This window comes from Lampetra planeri, chromosome 7, assembly GCF_965212315.1.
Source record: "Lampetra planeri chromosome 7, kcLamPlan1.2.h2, whole genome shotgun sequence".
In the NCBI taxonomy this organism is placed as follows: Eukaryota; Metazoa; Chordata; class Hyperoartia; order Petromyzontiformes; family Petromyzontidae; genus Lampetra; species Lampetra planeri.
This window is the reverse complement of record NC_136113.1, coordinates 2,502,758-2,522,641: the sequence shown is the minus strand read 5'-3', so window position 1 is coordinate 2,522,641 and position 19,884 is coordinate 2,502,758. Positions and strand designations below refer to the sequence as shown.

General features: G+C 47.6%; 1 protein-coding gene across 3 annotated transcripts in view; it reads right to left on the bottom strand.

Moving 5' to 3' along the window:
- Positions 1-218: 218 nt before the first annotated feature.
- ESRRG (estrogen related receptor gamma) overlaps positions 219-19,884 on the bottom strand; it is a 138,729-nt gene continuing 119,063 nt past the window's right edge. For all 3 annotated transcript variants that reach the window (XM_078595942.1, XM_078595943.1, XM_078595941.1), the window contains 3 exons: positions 19,518-19,679; positions 7,008-7,277; positions 219-3,681 (listed from right to left, as the gene is read on the bottom strand). In XM_078595942.1, coding sequence (XP_078452068.1) covers positions 3,437-3,681; positions 7,008-7,277; positions 19,518-19,679 — 677 coding nt within the window. In that variant the 3' untranslated portion in view covers positions 219-3,436. The remainder of the gene's footprint in view (positions 3,682-7,007; positions 7,278-19,517; positions 19,680-19,884) is intronic.

Sequence of the window (19,884 nt, the reverse complement as noted above, 5' to 3'; positions counted from 1 at the left end):
ACGGTGATTTCTTAGTGACAGCACCCTGGGTCTGCCGCGAATGTAATTCGCAAGGGATGGGAAGAAAATCGGAGCAAGGAAATGCTATTTCGAGCATTACTGTTTTGCATTTAATCAACTAATCTGGATGTAACCGACTAACGTGACATCGCTTTTGCTTTTGTCACGGCCCTCGGAAAACAAAGCAACAAACATGCAGTTAATTCGACAGAAAGCAGTTGTAATTTGATGATGGTACAAATGTATCATTGTTTTTATTCATGCGAGCAGACAAGTAGAAAGTTAATGGAGCTGCGCGTGCGTGCGTGCGTGCGCGCGCACACCAACGGGGTTTGCGAGGGCGCGCGGCCGTGCGCACGCGAACCCGTGTGGCCGCCGACTTCGCTCTCGGCCGCAGTCACGAGGCGTGGACCCGGGCACACGTGCAGGCAGGGCCACGCCGCGGCTCTGGCTCCGTCCGCCCGCTTGCGTCGAGTCGATCGGCATTGCACACAAGTTGCTCTTTGGGTCAAATGTCCTGTGCGATGTTATCAGGCCCGAGTCAATGGGCGAGCGAGGCTGCTTCTAGGCTCGGCGCAGGTTAGAATTACGCTGACGGGCTGACACCGCACGGGGATCGCCTGTCCCCCTCCCCCCAGCATCACGTGCCGCACGGAGCCCGGCGTGAGCTGCCCTGAACCAGGCGGACTGGATCCCTCCACTCAATCCACCCTCTGCGCTGTCAGCAGCAGCACCAGCTCTGCGTCACTGCTATATTTGCATTATCGGACCAGCAATCTGCCACAGCAAGACAGAACATGATCCTCAAATGGCTGAAAGCAGGCACAAGCTAAGCTGCTTAGGAACATGTCAACTTCAATATTGCATGACTGTTAGCTGGGAACACGTGCACGTGCTTAAGAACCAATACATTGTTGTTGCCGAGGTTGTCTGAACAGTTTGCCTCTTGGTTTCAGCAAATAAGTGGTCATATTGCACGTCAATTCGTATATGTGCAGCTTACATTTGTACTAAGTTCACAAGATCCCGGTTGATTGGAATTACAGCCGTCTAACACCAAGTAAATTAAAAGGCTGATCTCCGCAGCTTCCCACTGTCCTGTAACATACGAACGGGGCATCAATGTGCAGTTGTTCTTTTACTTCAATAGACTTTGTCATTGTCTCCTTAAATAGCCGGCGCATCGTGTTCAAAAATTACAACCGTCACGATCACGCTTTAAAGTTGGATTTCAATACCAAAAGCTTTCACGTCCTGCAAGACCACGGACCCAAGAAAGGGAGACCAGCACCGGTGTCGACTGACTACACGTGGCGAGTACACGCGTCTAAAGTGAACGGGATTACAACGCCAATTTTAAATCAGTTGCGCATTTTATATCAAATACAGCGATTACCTTTTTTTTTCATCGATAACAAAGTGACTTCTAGAATATACAGTAGAAGAAATGCACTGCGTTTAGCCACGAACAGCACGGGTTGAATAACAATGCACGTTTACAGTTGGCAATCAGGTTAACGGCACCACCTTGCAGGTATAACGAGCTAATGGCTTCCTAGACACCACACAACACTGATTCACGTCCCACGGCTGCATTGTATTGTACTTCAGTTGCAATATACAGCGGAATTTTTTTTGGTAATTAAGCACTTTCAACATCGAATAAATGCGAAAAAGAAAAATCAAAACATCTTTTGTTTATAAAATGTACACGAGTTTTTTTATCTGTTATATTACATTACACAAATGTCCCTTAATTTAAATCCTTACAATAGTTATATTATTTGACATGGAAGATTGACACAAGAGGCTTTAAATAAATCTACCTGCACTCGACATAATAATTTTACAGCAGCTATATCATATAAACTTCACATTCATGACGGAAACACTAGCCTACCCTGTTTCTAAGTGACTTGCACAGTACACCACAGTCAAAGCTACACTCAAAACGGGAGACAGACGATGGGGGTCACACATTTGCAGGAGTTTTTGTTGTTGTTGTTGTTGTTGTTTTCGAGCCAACACCACAGCACACAGCCGAGCCGATCCCTTCCAAAAAAAGGCACCAATCATTTTCCATTTGGCGTGCCACGCGGCCGTTTTGACCATCGTAATTGCACGGGGGGACATCACCCATTGGCCAAACACGTGGCATAAACCCGATCCAAAATGTACCACTAAATTTAAAGACTAAAATTACCCGTGTTGTGTGTTCTCATTCTGAATGCTACGACTTTGCTTCAATTCCCCAATTATTGCTTGCATCGTCATTGGTGGCAGTGCCATCGTCAGTCAGGACATGGACATCTGCGTACGTGGAGGATCTTTCAAAGTCTTGTCCGCACGTGCTCACTTACTATGTGTTCGGTGTGTCGTGGTGCAGTGTGCTGCTGGACACTGGCTGTTGGCGAGCGCAAAGCTGTGTGTTATGGTGCTGTTGTCTGCTGGTGTGCAGTTGCTGTTTCAGTGCAAGGCTGTGTGTTATGGTGCTGGCCGAGGCTGTAACAGCTAGCTCAAGATCATAGCTGCTGTGACGCCTCACTCTGCACTCAAAACCGCTAACAGATGCACTAACACTGCCATTATTAATAATTAGACCTGATTTGTGCATTTATTTTACAATATTATCTACAAGTAGTCCTACATGTAATTAAAATGACACGATTGGAATATGAAGGAATTAATCCTGAGATTGAAACTCAAAGTTTACAGAATTTACATAAATTAATCACGTGTGTTAAATAAGCAAAGCAGTACACATTTTAAGTGAACACAAAAAAAAAGCAGCACCGATATTACAAATTGCATAACGTCTGCACACGGGAACATAACAACAACAATGTGGAAGACTTGATGACTACCTATCGGAACTTATGATGTATTTAGATATAAGAATTATTCATCTTTTTTTATTAAATAGGTATCCTTGATTTAAATAACACTGCTACGACTCAGTCGGTGAGTGAGGGTAGCTCCTATTGGATCCGCAGTCTCCGAGTTTGCCGCTGTCCACGCGTACCAGCGCCTGCCACCCCGGCAGGAGGTCAAGAAACCACAGGCGGGTTGGGCAGTGTTGCTCTCTTCTGTGCTTCATTTACAAACGTGGAAGCTCCACTCCTCCGCGCAGCCGCCCCCACGAGCAGGACATCCTCGACAACACGCACGCGGGCGAGGTGCTGCCGCGGTGGCGGGCGTAACGACGGGCCTCCTGCGCAAAGGGTCCCAGCAGAGCCTCCGTCCTTTACAAGAGCGTCCATCAACATCGTCAAGTGCAAGGAATTTCCGTAGTTGAAAGGGAGCGAACGGCCGCGCGTTACCCCCCCCTCCCCCTCCCCCCCCCCGATTGCTGTCCGTCCGTCCATACAACGGCCGACCCCAAAAGGGCGCTCCTCCTTTTTTTTACTTTTTTTTCTAAGCGCCGCTCAAGGTCCGGTCAGACCTTGGCCTCCAGCATCTCGAGGAAAAGTTTGTGCATGGGCACCTTGCCCTCCAGTTTGACAGAGTAGAAGTGCTGCACGGCGCGCGTCGCCGTCTGCCGGAGCAGCGGCAGCGTCATGAGCAGTTTGCCGACGCGCCGGGCGTCCTCGCCGTGCATGCTGCCCTCAAAGTCCTGCAGCGCCTCGTGCAAAACGTCCTGAAGCTTTTGCACCGCCTCTCCGTCCTCGATGTGCATCGAGTCTGTGGGACAGCCACGGCACGAGCACGACACACAACGGTTAGCAACGCAGCCTATGTTCACACTAAATGTGCAGCACCGCGTCGAACACTTTCGGATAATGCCTTGCAGATCACGACCTGGTACCAGTATTTGGGCGCAGTGGTGGTGGGGAGATGTTATCTACCTCGAGTGATATGCAGGAGATCGTGGGTTCGACTCCGACCCTGACACACGTGTATTCAAAGTGTGCGTGATCTTCCCGTGGTCGCGTGGATTATTCTCTGGGTCCTCTGGTTTTACCCTCCACATTTTCAAAACGCGTTTATATTATTTGGCTGCTACTATAAATTCCCACATGATCATAAGGCACTTACATGCGCTATCATGTGTGGCCAGGTTGCCTCTGAAAAAAATCTCATATCTCAGTGGTATTTACCTGCTAAATAACATACAAAAAAAATACTGAAATTTTAGCCGGTTCTGTCTGGGTCAGTGAACTGGAAAATATTTTGGCACATCACATCCAGTATACTTCTATGTGCTGTGGCTGCTAGTCATGAGCCTGCTCTAGTTTGCCAGTGACCCATAAAATATTCAATTCTAAATTAAGCCCTGTCTGATACCATATTCAAAAGTATTTTGGTGACCAGAAGATACGTCACATATGATCGATGTGTTACTTGTTTTCTGTTACTGTGTAATTGTTTATACCGTGCTGTGTATATAGTTGAAAATTAATGATGATAAAATATGTATTGTAAAAATGTCAGAGGTGCCACCATGATCGTGGTTGTCTCCAGTGCCTCAGTAGATGGCAGGAGCTAATGCAGGTGAGCCATTCAATTTCATATCCAAACCAACTCGTTACTATACTTAAACCTGGACGTACAATTTGCACCTACGTTTGCCATACACAAGAATAAGCTGCTTTACTTATACACCTTTTTTTCACAAGTCTCTCTTATAAAGGCGACCAGTTGCTGCCATGCGCACTCACCTGCTTTGAGCAATCTACTTATTTTCACATCAACTGTTCATCCCGACTCATCTGGTTGTCTCTCAACCGAGCTTGTGCGATGGAATCTTTGGAATAGAGTTTGTTAAGTTCTGACAGTCTTAGTACCCCCACCTCTCCCTACACCTCCCATGCTAATTGCTGTACCATTATACCAAGTGACGAATTTAAAACGAGACGCAAAAACAACCGAGGTGGCTCACGTCACAACAGGGCTCACACGAGGACGGTGCGCGGCACGCCAAACAGCGTGCGCCACCACTTGCCAATGCCGTCGGCGCACGTGCGTGCCCAGTATGAATGTTGGCGTGCATCGCGATTCCGGGCGTTAGTATGCAGCTCGCAGGAACACGAGCAGGCTGTGGCTAATGTTGCATGAGTATGCGGCAGACAGGCACAATTACGCTGCAAGATAATTGCACAATGGAAATAAAAATTTGCTGCACCCAACTAATTTTACATGCGACTGCATCATTGCGGGCAGCATCTACTTGCGACGAATGAAGTTGGAAAGGACATGCCTATTGTCTGAACCATCCACCGTACAATAGTGACAACTCGTAGATGCATTACCCTCTCCTTGCTGCTAACACGGATTCACACACACGCACACATATACATACACACACAAGAGTATGCAGCGTACAGTGTTTTCACCCGCACACAGAACACACGCACACTATATGAGTCACAACCGCCCTCTTCAACCCTAATGTAGTTCTCAATTTTTGTAACGAGTCTTGAGATGCGGTTATAATCAAAGTCAATATGAATTACAATTATTATCGTCAATTGTTTTTGTTGCGGTGTGTACATCGAGGTAGGTACAGAGTACCTTGTACACGAAAGCTCGTGTGCTCGATTGTGGTGGACCGGGATTTTAAAAGACAAATCGCTCAATAAGGGAAAGCGCACGTGCCCTGTACTTTAGGCACATCGCAAGTGTAATCTCAAGACGTTTAGTCGTCTAGCTTAGCCAGGCTTACTTGTTATTGTTTTTAAAGGGCTGATACAAAGGCAGATCAGTTGAGATTCTCGAACACATAACTTGCAACATCAGAGCTACTTGAGAAGACAAATGAGCACGGTGTTACTTTGGTGAAACAATTTCCTTCCCATCAGTCAACAGGCCCTACGTCGATGGAAGGGCTGAACCCGTTAATTACAAAATCAATTAAAAATAATTTCGAAAGGAGTCACGTTTTAGTTCTCGGGGGCACGATTAGACAAAAGCCTCGTCTGTGGCTTACCGCAGCCTCTAATGCCTCCGCTGAAACTGAGCAAAGCCAATCTGCTTTTTCATTTTTCAGTTTGACCGATTCGCAGCTACCATTGATCAACGCGCTGCTCCCAAAACAAACTGTCAATACCTTGAAGAGCGAACAATGCGAACAAATGACTGCCCTCCCATACGGCCACTCATTACATTTCATTTAACACATTTTATTGACATTTTCCCCCGTTGTAATTAACGAGAAAAGCCAGCTGGCCTCAGACCAAGACGCTGGCCTGTGCGCGTGTGTAGCGAGCGTTTTCAGAGGCACGGGGCGAGCGCGGGCGGTGCTGAAGGGAGGCTGCGGCACACTTCGCGCACGACCTTGACTTTTTCATCAATGGACTGACGTCCATGTCAGCATCTGGCACTGCTCAATACAAATATTTATCAAAAAAGAATAAAACATTTGCTTTGGATAAATTGCTGCGCTGGAGCATGGCTCTTAAAAACCGATTGAGTGCGCGCGTTCACATTGTGGGAGCGCGGCTTGCACATTATATTCTACTGCGCAAAAAGGAAACACTCTCAAAGTTGTTCACGAATTACACGAGGACCTACATTCTTTCATTAAATGCTGCAGTTATACGCCCATTAAAAACTGACAAATAATTTTAGGAGAGAATGTGAGCTTTGTTTCTGTTTGCGTTAGCTCATTCGTGCAACAGAGCAGTATGGTATCGTGAAGGATTATGAAAGCAGTGTTCTTCTTCTCCTCCTCCAAACACTTGTGGTCCTGTGCGCTACTATGGATTGTATCATCATCAGCCCCGGTCTATCCACTGCTGGATGAAAACCTCCCCCCACCATCGTCTTGCAATGTCACAATCCATCATCTCACTCTTGCACACTAAATTATCTCGTCGCTCCATCTCCACGGTGGGGCGTCCTCGCCAGAAATATGGATTCATTGCGTAAATTCAAACATTTACAGAATCTTGTACCACAACCAACGACTTTTATAATTTAGTGTAATGTTGCATCTTTTTATATTTTTTTACACGGGGCGATGCGTTTGACGCAGCACCGTGCTGAGGTGGGCTCCATGCTGGCCGTACCAGAGTTAGCCAGGGCGATGGCCTTCAGCGCCACAAACTCCTCCTTGTCGAGCTTCAGGGCCTTGTACTTGCGCACGAGCTGCAGGATGGCGGAGTTGAGGTCGAGCAGACCGGCCACCTTGGACAGCTCCTCGTCCATCACGTAGTCCTCGGCCCACACGAGCTCGTCTTCGTAGGGCAGCGAGCGGAACACGACGCCCAGCAGCAGGATCTCCATCCACGCGCTCTGCAGCAGCGACATCTGGTCGCCCAGCGACAGCGTGGAGAAGCCTGGCACGCATGGCGGGCACACGCACAGGCACGTACACACGCATACACATACACCCATACAACGCTTTGAGATCCACGTTTTTGGTTGAGTGCTCAATAACGGTGTGTACCACTGTGCTCCTGCCGATGTTTTCACGGAGTGATAACTGCCTTCCCGTACGACAGAGTTTTGTCTTGCTCCGTGCAAATTAAATAACCCACTCTCGGTCTCGTCAGTACCATTAAAAATTATAACATAAATGTGCAAAAGGGATGAGGATAATAAGTTAAGTTCCCTTTTTTCATTTGTGGAGTTGCAGCAAATTGCTCTCTGACTATCTGTCTATCTAATTTAAAACTTTATATTAATACATCTTTTGTTTGACTTATTAAATTAGAGCACTGCAACATTTTAATGAGACGAGTCTGCGAATCACACCGAGATTTCACAGTTAATATGACACCTTTGCCATTTGAAACTTTTTTTTTTCGAAATAGTTTTTAATGAAACAAATCTATACTAATTTTCTATTAACAAGCAATGAGAATGATACTGTTTCATCACCGGCAGATACCACTAGCCTTGCGAACCTCACCGAAGCGGGCACTTCCTTGACATTTATTTTCCCGACAGCAATCGCGTTTTGCGAGGATCGTTTCGAGCACTAAACTACTGGCACCGGTGTCAACGGGCACGGCTCAGCGGCAATGCGGTGCGCGTACTCAACGGGTGTAGGATAACACTGGCCGGTGCGCGTTTAAACCTGTCACTGCATCGGGGCCTCGCGGGGCATGCGGCGGGCAGGGCTTGCGTGCGCCGTGCAGCGAGTCCCGGCCCCCGAGCCCCCCGGCATCCGAGAGGAATGCTCAGCACACTCAAAACTGCCAGCGGCAAACGATTGGATTTATACGCTTTCAGTTGGTCAGAATCTTCGGGCCAATAATTAAAACCGGGATGATTGGTCTATTGAGCGCTGGCAGAACTTTTTATCTACGGGATATTGGTGATGTTATCAGCCTGACACTTTTACTGTTGTCAGCCCCATCCCAGTGTCCAATTTTTCTTATCTCGCTGATTAACACAAGGGCTGCTTCCCACTGCATTAATTAACAGATACAAATCTACATTCACATGAAGAGATCAATACGGGGGGGAAGAATAGGCCTTCAGAGTGAATTTACTTTGGATGATGGAGAGGACGCCCCCGTCGATGTTTACGTGTGCAGAACGGCAAAAGGCTGGCGGTGGCCAACATCGCCGTGGCGGTTGCCCGGAGCGCCCCCCACGCGCCACATTCGGGGGGGGGGGCCACGGCGGCAGCCGTGAGTGACGGGCCGAGCGCTGAATGGGAGCGCGAGAAAGAAGGATGCCTGGTGCCGCTGGAGGTTGCCGTGATAATGTGTCCCTCTATTTCTGGTCACTTGAAAAGATGCTATCTGTGGAGGTCTTGGGGCCTCCTGATTGTGGTTTTGGAAGAAGAAGGAAAAAAACCTCACAATAAACATCTGATTGAAAAGATCATTTTGTTTCAGTGAATGGAATGTAAATAGCTTGAGGCTGAACGGTAAGCAATTTAAATTAGCAGCGTATAAAGGAAACAGTGCTTATTCCACACAAACTGCACAAAGCATTGGTTGGCTTTAAAACGACTCTGCTGATGCCCCCATATCAGCGGTGGTGGTGGGTCCTGCAGCAAAGGTAGGCTTAACTCCATGGCAAGTTGCCTGGGCTGTGCCGCTTCATTTCCTGCATCACGGAAACTACTGATCATAATCCCCTAATACCTAGCAGATGGATGATACAACTTGCCAAATTTGTCAACATCATAGGACTTCCAGCCAAGATTGGCAACATTTAACGCCAGATAATTCTCAGCCACAAGAAGTGTTACATTTCATTATTATCAATTGCGGAAACGCAAACAGTGGATGCAAAAAAAATATCTTTACAGCGTCGCATGAACTACATTATTTTGTGAATCTTTTATTCAGTTTTATCCTAAATCTCACTAATACCATTAAAACCCTGCTTCACATTTTACACATTCAATTGGTCAAGAATAAAGGATTCACGTGTAATACTTGAGACTCAGATGGATGTCGGGACAATTACACGAGAGTCTTGTGTAAGGCTGAGTCCCCAAAAAAAGACAAGTTTGATCGCTGTGTTAGCCGCTACATGAATACTACAAATCCTAGTGGATCAGCTTCCAGTTTAAATCCCAGTCTCTTGTGCTAACCACAGCTGACCTTTAATCCAGACAGGTGTGGGGGCTGATTAGCGTGGCTCAGGTCTGCTCTCGGAACAATGTAATCCACATTCGGAGCCCTCAGCTCTTCTCTCGGGGCAGCCTCAGTCACATGGCTTCAATGAGCCTAATTAAGCATGCCGTAATTCCAGACCATTGCATAAATTAGACTATTCTGAGCCGAGATTAATTCTAAATATACTGGAGCAGCTGTTCAGGATGCTTGGATCGTTCGCCTGTTTGCCTAATTAGAGGCCAGAATTGCTGGGAGAAACAGAGTTTGGGTTTTGGCGGCGATCGCTACGCTGGCACTAATTTTGAAGCACCGCGAATCGCAGCTTGTGAGCGTTCAGGGAGGGCGGTAAGTGGCACACGGGGAAGCGACTTTTATGTGCCCAAATATCAACATTTACATTTTAATCAGCCAATCCCGAGCGCTGCCGCAAGAATCCTGGGCTGCGCAGAGGGCAGCGGGGAGTGTCGCAAGGCGCAGTGGGGCACTTGGACCTTCGCTCAGAGCAGGGGAACAGGACGAGGGCAGCAGAGTGGCACAGTGCCCATGGGGCACCTGGCCCGCCACTCGGCCCCGCCAGTGGCATGCGCTGTCCCGCCATTGGCCATCATCGGCGGGACGGCGCATGCCACTGGCAGCCTTAGCGGCAGCCTGCAGGGACCCACGTGAGCCATTTTCCTCTCCAAGTGTCGTCCACGAGGAAGGGCTGCGTGTTGCAAACGGTGCCACACAGCACGTCCACAGGAGGCAATTAACTCGTGTTTTGAAGACAAAATAGAACACGGTCCCACAGAGACAATAAATGTCTTGTTGAACCAAAATAAGGGCGATAATCACACTACCCTGCGCTCTCCATCAACATGGAATCATAATTACAGCACCAGTAAATCAACCAATTTTAATATTGATTTCCTTGTTAGACACAATAAATGCATCTCACTAATTGACTCAATAGCCAATTGTGGCAACATGAGCAGCCAAATGCTACAGAAATCAGTAGCCAAGTGCCTAATCTGCTTCAGGTCAGAATAATACAATTATTCACACTTTTTCATTCCAGGACTTGTGAGGGGAGAGCCATGACTGTTTAAACTGAACCATGCAAACATCTGCAATAAAGCCCAACGCATTTATAAACACACACACACTAAGAAATCCTCAAAACTACTCGACGATATTTCTTCAACAAATATTACCCACTTAGCGTGGCGTGTTTTTGCTAAATATGTTTGTCGAACACGGAAAGCGGTTGGATAATAATGGCCCTCTGTTGCGCGGCGATGCGCGCTGGGACATTCCGAGCCGCCTTCGTGTTTTTGGGCTGCACACGCAGTAAAGCAGAGCCGCGGAGGGGCTCAGAGTGTGTAGGCTCCTCCCTCCCCCACCCCAAATAATTCCCTTAATTCTCCGAATCTACGGCTCATAATCTCCTAATTAATTATTCTTTTGCGCCGCTTCAGGATCATTACGCAATGCAATAAAGGACATGTAATTATGAAATTTTACAGCCATTACAGATGGCGACGGCTCATATTTCACAGTAAATATTAGGCGGTGTGTGGGCACGGGACCTCAGCGGACAGCGTGCTGGGTTCAGATGGATGAATTGTGCCCAGAAGTAATCAGCACCCGGGGCCCATAATGGCCGTGGCCAGATGAAGCGGCGGATAAAGACAAACTGCGCCATCAGTGCACGCCCGGTGGTACCATAAGGCAGGCTCATCTGGCTGGATAAACATGGCTGATTGAGGCTGGGCTGGGCACTGTGGGCGATCAGCGGGGGCGAGCCGAGGGGGGGGGAGAGAGGGCGGGAGGGCAGCACGCGATGGGCGAGCAGTGCCGGACGCCCGCCGCGGAGAGCGGGGGCTGCAGGAGAGGTCCTGTCCACTTCATTATCGTTGCCGCACAATACAGTTTCATTAAGGAGCAGAGGGGCCGCAGATGGGGAAGGGGGTCGCGCGTCTCCCGGGATGTGCCCTGCCCTGCTCCACTCTCCCTGAGCATCACTCAGCAGGGATGCTTGCAACTGCACACGAACACCCCCCGGGACTGCTGCAGCCACCGTCGCTAACTCGCAAATTGCGCTGGCCTGGCCACACCGACGAAATTTGTGTTTTGTAAAAAAAAAAAATCAAGTCACTCTGCAAAGTACATGGCTGGATAATGCGGCTGTTGTAAGGTGTTCCTCTAATTTAAAGCCACAACTCGATTTACTGTCATTTTTAAGAGGAAAGGGAATTGGGGTTGGGTGAATTTGAGGCGGGGGAACAAAGTGGAATACATTAGCTCCTCTTGTCCCACGGTACCCGTAAACATCTACTGATGGAATTTAAGAAGAAATCCCCTGGTGGAATGAATTGGATTAAATTTCCGAGTCCAAAAAGCCTCCTTAAATGGAAGAGGAGTCCAGACATGTGAGAGAGGAAATCCAGCTGCATCACGGAGTGAATTATTTAGAACCTCGCGGCCCAGCAACGCCAGCCCAACGCCCTCTCCACCAGCCGCCAGAGGCACGGTTTATGCTACGGAGTTTACGGCAGCGATAATAATAATAATAATGCGGAGAGCGCACCAACATGTGTCTGGGAGAAAGCGAACAAGAAAACATATTATGCGAAAGCAATCTTTTCCATACGGAGATGGTGGATGCGACGCCACCGTGAGATTTGGTGGACCGCAGGCACTCGGCGGATGCGAGCACACTGCGCGCGTGCATCAGGCTAATCTAAACCCCGCGTCGAGGCACGGGGCTCAGTGCTTGCCGAGGCCACCGCAGCAGATGGACCTCGCTGCAGCCAAAAGTGAAAGTAAGATAAAAAAAAAATTAAACCCTTCGCCGCAATTAATCTAAGTCCGTATAATTTCAAGAGACATAAAGCATAAATTACTATGGCCGCATGTTATTCTTTTTGAACGCAATTTGTGCTGCAAATTAGCGTTAACTTTAATGGTTTGCAGGCAAACTCCCACTCCTGGTTGTAGCGCCAAAGCAAACGCAAATAAGCATTCAGATCTACAGAGTTCGTCATTTGAGTTTGTTTCTACAGCACAACACGGCGCTTCACACAGGCATTCATCCCTGTATAACATATCATCGGGATTCGTTAAAAGTTTCCATTAGACTGGCCGCACAGACTGGACAGGAGGATTTGTCACGTTTAACATACCTGGTGCCCGACAGATGTTTACAAACAAAACGTTAATGGTTAAAAGTTGCCACTGATTAGATCATTGCTACCATATGGCAGGCAATCAAAGTATAGATCATCAAAATAATTACTTCAGAGATACAAGAGGAGATAAATAAAATAAACACTCGCACGGGCACCCCGCTCGTCAGACAAAACAGATGCGCGCTAGGAGCCGTTCAGGCCCAGGGTGCCGCTTAAAACGTCACGACGGTGCCACGGTCTCGTGCCCCCACTCTGCTGGCACGGACCCAGCGCCAGCGTTGGTACCTCCCTCACAGCTACACCGGCAACCTCCTATGCCCAACCTCGCCCCCCACCCCCCTGCCCCAATGTTGGTATACAGGAGGTCGTTGGTTCAATCCCGACCCTGACCCCTGTAGATTTGGAGTTTGAATATTGTCCCCGTGGTTGCGTGGACTTCGGGGTTTTTCCCTCTACATTTATAAACATGCGTTTTCAGTATTTGGCTGCTATAAATTTCCACGTGATAAGCCACTTCGTTGAGCTATTATCTGTGGCCAGGTCGCTTCTGATTATAGCTACATAACTCAGTGGGCCTTACCTGGTAAAATAAAAAAAATGTTTACTTTAGTTTTAGTGCCAATTCTACCACGTACATCGCTATCCTACTTGACAATCCCCCTTCATGGCACCCACGTATATCCCTCCTACATCCCATGCCTCTGTGATAGCAACCTAGTGAAATCCCTCTTAAGCAAAGCGATATTACCGTAGAGGACATTTCGCAGGTGCACTCACGCTGGTGTATGCTGGTGCAACACGGTACATGGGACACAGATGGCACGGGGCATGCGGCACGGTCTGAGGGGCGCATCCATCAAGAGAGATAAAAACATTTATAACGATACAATATACATGTGATGCACAGTAAACATATATAACGCATGCATGCTATTAAATGAGAATACGTTAGGCAAACACGATTGTTACTTGAGTTTGATGAGCTATAATGCAGGAAATAGAGAAGATTAATAAAGTGGCATCAGAGATGTTGAATTTCTTTTCCACCGTACGTAGCCAACCATGCTAATAAACTAAACAAAAAAAAGCAGTTCTGAAGAAATTCGTTTTCAATTTAGATTTAAAAGTGGAAAGCTCCAGTGGCGTCCTAATATCGGAAGGAAGAGCGTTCCAGACGGCCGCAGAAGCGCATCTGAAAGCGCGCGATGCAGTGACCGTCTTTGTTCCATGGTTAACCAAAAGCCGTTGCAGTGAGGATGACCGAATTGCACGTGATGATGGTTTATGCTCCTTGACGAAATCAGCGAGGTGTCGTGGTTCATTTGTGGCGAATACTTTGTGTGTAATGAGTGTGACCTTAGGAATGAGCGTGTGCGGTGGCCGGACATGCTGCGGTGCCCGCAGCCTTGCCCCGCTCTGTGTGCCCAACGACGTCTACAGACAATGCTGCCCCTCTCTCTCTTTGTGCCTGCTTGTGAACTTTGCCTGAACCACATGAAATAATGGGCCGTGATGACAGGAATGTTATTCCTTACACTAAATTTGCTGTCCAAGGTGAATTGAAATAGTGTTTGGTTTGTGTAATTACATCCATCTATCTTTATATTCCAGAAGGCATACGGTAAATTGAAAATACTAAAAATTGACTGTGCATTCTGATATTTAATGATTGCCACCGACAGGATGGTGATTTATAGGTAACTCGCTTTCAACACACATTTGCATCTTATTACAAGAAGATTGCAAACCGCGAGTGTTATTAATGACGATGATAGAAACTGATGAATTGATTTGATTTGCAAATGCGATCGAACTAACCACGAGGAAAATGCGCAATAACGCCGTGTTTTGCGAGCGGCAATCGCTCTTGTCACGGAGGGCTCACTCCGCGGGCCGACAGCGCTATACGGAGCCTGCTTTTATTCTAATGACTTGTGCCACGCCGTGTAAAACTAATCCCTTATAGAGCCACGTAAGGACCTCCTCAGCATCTTAAGCTGCTTCGTCTAATTTTAGGTCCGAGAGCTGAGAAAATGAGCGCTCGTGCGAGTTGAGAGGGTGGGGGGGAATTTTGTTCTCTCAGCAAACAGTGAAGAGCAGCGGCAGCGGCAGCATCTGATGCAACCCCCAGCACAGTTGAGAGAAGCAAATATGTATCAGCCTCGTTCACGGGCTCATTACCTTTTCAGGGTTATTAAACAGGGGGAAGAGCAAACATATTTCCTGTTCCTGTAGAGAGCCTGGCTGGGCATTACCCTAAGTCATGCTGAGTGCTGACAGGGGAAGTGATTGGAACATAATCAGGCGGCTGAGAGGGCCTTTCCACTTCACGTTTATTGATGACTTGGAGGACGGGGCGGAGAGAACAAACACATCTAATGGCCATCAATTAGAAAAGAAAACCAATTAGACAAAGTCTGGAAATGAAAAATAACAAAACGAAGGATGGAGGGAAATGTATGGCCTGCAGGGGAAGCGAGAAACTCGGATGTGAAACGCACGAGAAACAAAGAGAAGGAAACTGATTAACACAATCAAAATAGCGATAAGTTTAAAATGAAATTGAAATACAAAAATGACAAATAATTCTGGATATGTCAGAATTGTGGAACACACCGTGGAGAGGTGAAATATGAATGCAGTTTAACAGTTATCTAACAAGAAATGTGCTGGAATGGAAAACAATAATATAAAAGTAGGAAAAACCTTTCACAAATGTGGACTAGACAGATGAAATATTGTGAACATTTGTTCAGCTCGTGGCACTAATCTCTACCTTTTATATCAGTGACACTCAGCAAATCTTTAGAAAGCCACAATCAACGCGCGCGCTAAGCCAAAGGGAAAGCCACGAGGGTCTGCATTATTGGCAACATCACCCTCCAGCGGAAATGCTCCCATCGGTATGCAGCCTCACTCGCACACCAGCCCCTCCTCCTCCCACTTCTAGCCCCCGAACGCCGTGTGTGCCTCACAGCCACTCAGCCGATCCCACCTCCTCTTCTCCCTCCGCACCGCCACGTGCCACGAAGCCCCTTGACAGTGCACAGGAGGAACTCATGGATGCCTCTGGGAGGGCTCTCAGGGGCTGTGTGACCCCTGTGGCCCAGTGGTCGCTGGCCCCATGCAGGTCCCTCTGTGGAGGCCAGAGGAGTGGCCCCGCACTGACAGCCAGGAAGTATTGATTAATCATCGCTTGGAAGGACTGTCGTCCACTCCATCACTAAACAAACGTCAATCCTGAGCACAAAATTCACGTTTTATATTTTACTGGCGGCACTTCCAGATGTGCCTCGATATCGCGACGTAGCAGAGCACAAGTGCCCCCCCCCCCGCTACCCCACGTCTGTGCACGTACGATGGAATCTTACACCAATAACATCGACGGGCACAGTTAATATGGAATCGGCACAGGCGAATTAGACACGGGCTGGGACAAGTTGACTGGGATTCTTATTCCAGCTATCAGCTGCGAGGTCAGCAATGCCATCATTAGCAGTGTAGGGTACCAGCATTGCAGAAACCAGAAAAGCGGATAAGATCAGCTCAACCCTGCTGCTGCAGAAGCCCTAGCTCACACATGCTCAGCTTCCTGCCTTCACGAGTGCAGGCCCATCCTTTATTTCTTTGTCAAGCCCTCATAACAACACTTCACTACCCCCGGGAAGTGGCTGCCAGGATCCTCACTAAATAGCAGCATCACATGATTACCGGACCCTCCGCTGGCTCCCAGTCCATGGGGCCATCCACCACATCACCCACGTTATGGCCGTCAATGCAGCTATTGGCAACGTGATAGCTGAAAATGTGGTTATTAATGGCAACGAAGTCGGTAATGCGATTACTGCAACGCATGAGGCAGTTTGCACCCAACACAACCGCCATGCCATATCAATACTGACGGATCTTTGAGGCCCAATTAAAACTCGCTCCTAGGCTGGACTCGGTTTGTTTCGATTGAGCAGTTCATTGGTGAAGAGTACTGGATTCGTTCAGTAGAAAAACACCAACACAGAAGCAGCTCCACTGATTCAATGGTGGCCTCCGGCAGGAGCAACGCGTTGACCACCCCATGTCATTTCCTCTGTCGTCGTAACTTTAATTGCCGCGCGAGTTTTGCCGGCCATTAAGAGTGCCCCGATGCCACGCGGTTCTCATGGCCGCGGTCTGCTCGACCAGCGTGACAGCGCTTGGAAGCCCCAGCCCGCAGGAAATGACGAATTAGGGCCACATTAAATATACTACGGTTAATGTTCCCATGCTCTGCCTTTAATATGACTAATGTTAAAGAACGATGCGTCTCCTCTATTACGAGAGAGGCAGCTCGTCCACGCTGAGCGAGAGAGCCGCTGCACGGCTTGGAGGCCAACAATCAGGCTCCGCAGAGATAGGAACAAAGCACACGTCTGCCTGCTTCGGTGCTCCCCTTAATCTCTCTCTAAAAACCCATCTCTCAAATAGATTTATGTTATCGAAGCCACTTAATTTCATTGTGCCATAATCAGTTAAAACGCCCGACTGGCCACAGAGCACCTTCCTAATGCAAAGAAGATATTAGTATGGTAACTCAATTTTATACAGAGTACTCGCAGAATTATTTTTTTTTTGTCCATTTACAACACCTGACCTTTCGTGATGGAAAACCACGGAAGATACCCACAACACTACATAACATTAAGCAAATCAATTTTCTTATTGCATTTCATATATATCAAGAGACCCCTATTGATTTTATTTCAATGCTCCCTCGCTCTCTTTTCCACACCGGCACAGTTAAATGTTAATTGCGGTTAGATGGGGCATTCATACTTATTTATCCATTAAAGCGGCATCCGAGGGGACCAATGAATGGGCTGTAAAGTCATCACGAAGAGCCGCAGTGCCTTGCCGATGCAAGAAAAATCCTCATGACTGAACTCCCGGGGTTCACAAGAGGTGGGGAGATCCAGGTCACATTAAGAAAATTATAGACAAACCCGCGAATGACCAGCCACCGCATGCACTCTGCAATGCCGACTGCACGACGAACACTTTGCACAAGCCGCATAAACACGAGACTTTAAAATTCCAAACAAATTCAACTTCATGAAAATCCCACCTGTGCTAAGAGGTATCTATATATATATTTTCAAATCTTGACTTCATTTCTAATTTAGCTACCGTAGTGTTTTTTGTGACGTACGTTTGCAATGTTTTATTTCACAGCGCTATTTAAAGGCTCAATTCGCGCGTGGGCTTGTGTGAGCTTCTGTGATTCACCTATGCACGTGTGAGAGAGCACGTGCACAAATAGAAACCATAATGGGGCTAGATTGTGTGTCTGCATGTATGTGTGCATGTATATGTGCGTGTGCGAGCATTTAACTTGATACAAGCGTCAGCGTGACATCATTTTCACGTAGTGGCGAACAGTGATTCTGTTTGTTATTATTATTTTGTGTGTGTGTGCATGTCTACCAAACTTGCCTAAGATATACAAACTCTCATGGGGCCTGTGTGTGTGCGTGCATTATATGCGTGTGTGCCTCTGCTTTTGTATCTTGCCAGCCTTAATAAGTACTCATTAACAGCACTTGCCCCAATAGCCCACTTACGGCTATCTGGGTGATCTTTGTGTGCTTCTACGTGTGGGTGTATGCAAAGCAAATTGATGGTGCAGTGGTCTTGCAATGAGTTTTGAACCCACTACTTGAATTCAGTTCCAGGCCATAGCCAATTCAGCCTTATATAAATACCTGGCACTGTGGGTAAACATCAGCACGATAGAGACAAAGGTGGCTGGGCATGGTGCTGTCCACCCATTCCCTCCTTCGCCATGCCAGCCTTAATAGGTGTGCTTGATTGGTTAGAGACCACATGGGGGATCTTTGTGAACGTGCATCAGCCATTCACTCCAGCCAGGTAACCCATAACACCTGAGCCTGTCCTGTAACCTCCTGTCAGCGAGGTGTCACCACTTCACTGAGCCTCAAAGTCTTGCTAGTCTGGCACAAGGTTGTGATGACATCCCTGCCAATTAGTGATGAACTGCAGCTTTCAGTTGTTGTTGTTGTTGTTGCATGATCTTAAAGGTGCATTGAAAAATTATAATACTCCGATTGATGCTCCTGCTGTTGTGGAGTGACTCATGCAGCCAGCTATGGCTGCAGGGTTTTGGTAGTACATGTTGTTTATGCCATTTATTGTGAAAATTTCGTCACAGTTCCTACGATTGCTTTTTCATTGCTTTCATGGCTTTATTTTGGTGATTTCGAAAAGTGTATGGGTTTAGCCATTCTTGTTTGTTGTAGTACAGAGTTAGACTGATGGCCTTAATCTAAGTTGTCTTGTGGTTGTTGTTTGACTTGCATCCCACTGGGATTTTTGCACACAGCGTTGGTGTACGGTGCTTTTTCTGCAATATTTTGCTGTCTTTTCTTGGATTTTCTGTTTGCACTCAGTCACATATTCACTTTAAGATGTTTTTTGTTCATGCTTTTGTTTTTTTGTTTGTTGCGGTTGCACCCAATTCAAGAGCCGTAAGGCTCACAGGGCTATACCTAATAAATGAACTTGAACTTGAATGTGTCAGTGTATATAGGTGACGAGTGGTGGTGCAGTGGTTATCCGTGTTCAATTCCTGCTCACAACCGACATCTGTGATGATGATCTGAACTGGTACTGGGCCTCCCCTAGGTCAACTCAGCCTCAAATGAGTACCTAGGCCACCCATTCTCTCGTGAGGCCCTGCCAGCCTTCATGGGTGCTCGCTAACAGCACTTGCCCCAAGTCCATTATAGGCTACACGAAAGGGACATTTGTCTTTGTGTGTGCGGGACCGCCTCACCTGGAATGTGCTTGGCCCAGCCGATGATGACCACAAGCTCGCGGTCGGCCAGGTCGCACAGCGTGGTGAGGGCCTTGATGTCTCCCTCGGGCACGGTGGGGTCGGGCATAGCGTAGATCTTCTCGGGTTCAGCCACCAGCAGGTGCGAGATGATCTTGTTCACTGGAGGGAGCAATGGAAAGGTGGCGTGCTCAGTGCGATGCCAAGGGACCAGGACCACACGTGTCCTGAACTTGGGAACCAAATTGAAGCCACGCACTCCCCCCCTGCACCGGAAGACTCTTTCCCGATGGCACGTTTAAGAATAAGTCAAACATTTTACCTGCGATCGTCGAGAAATTTGATGCAAAACAAAAATATGTAATCC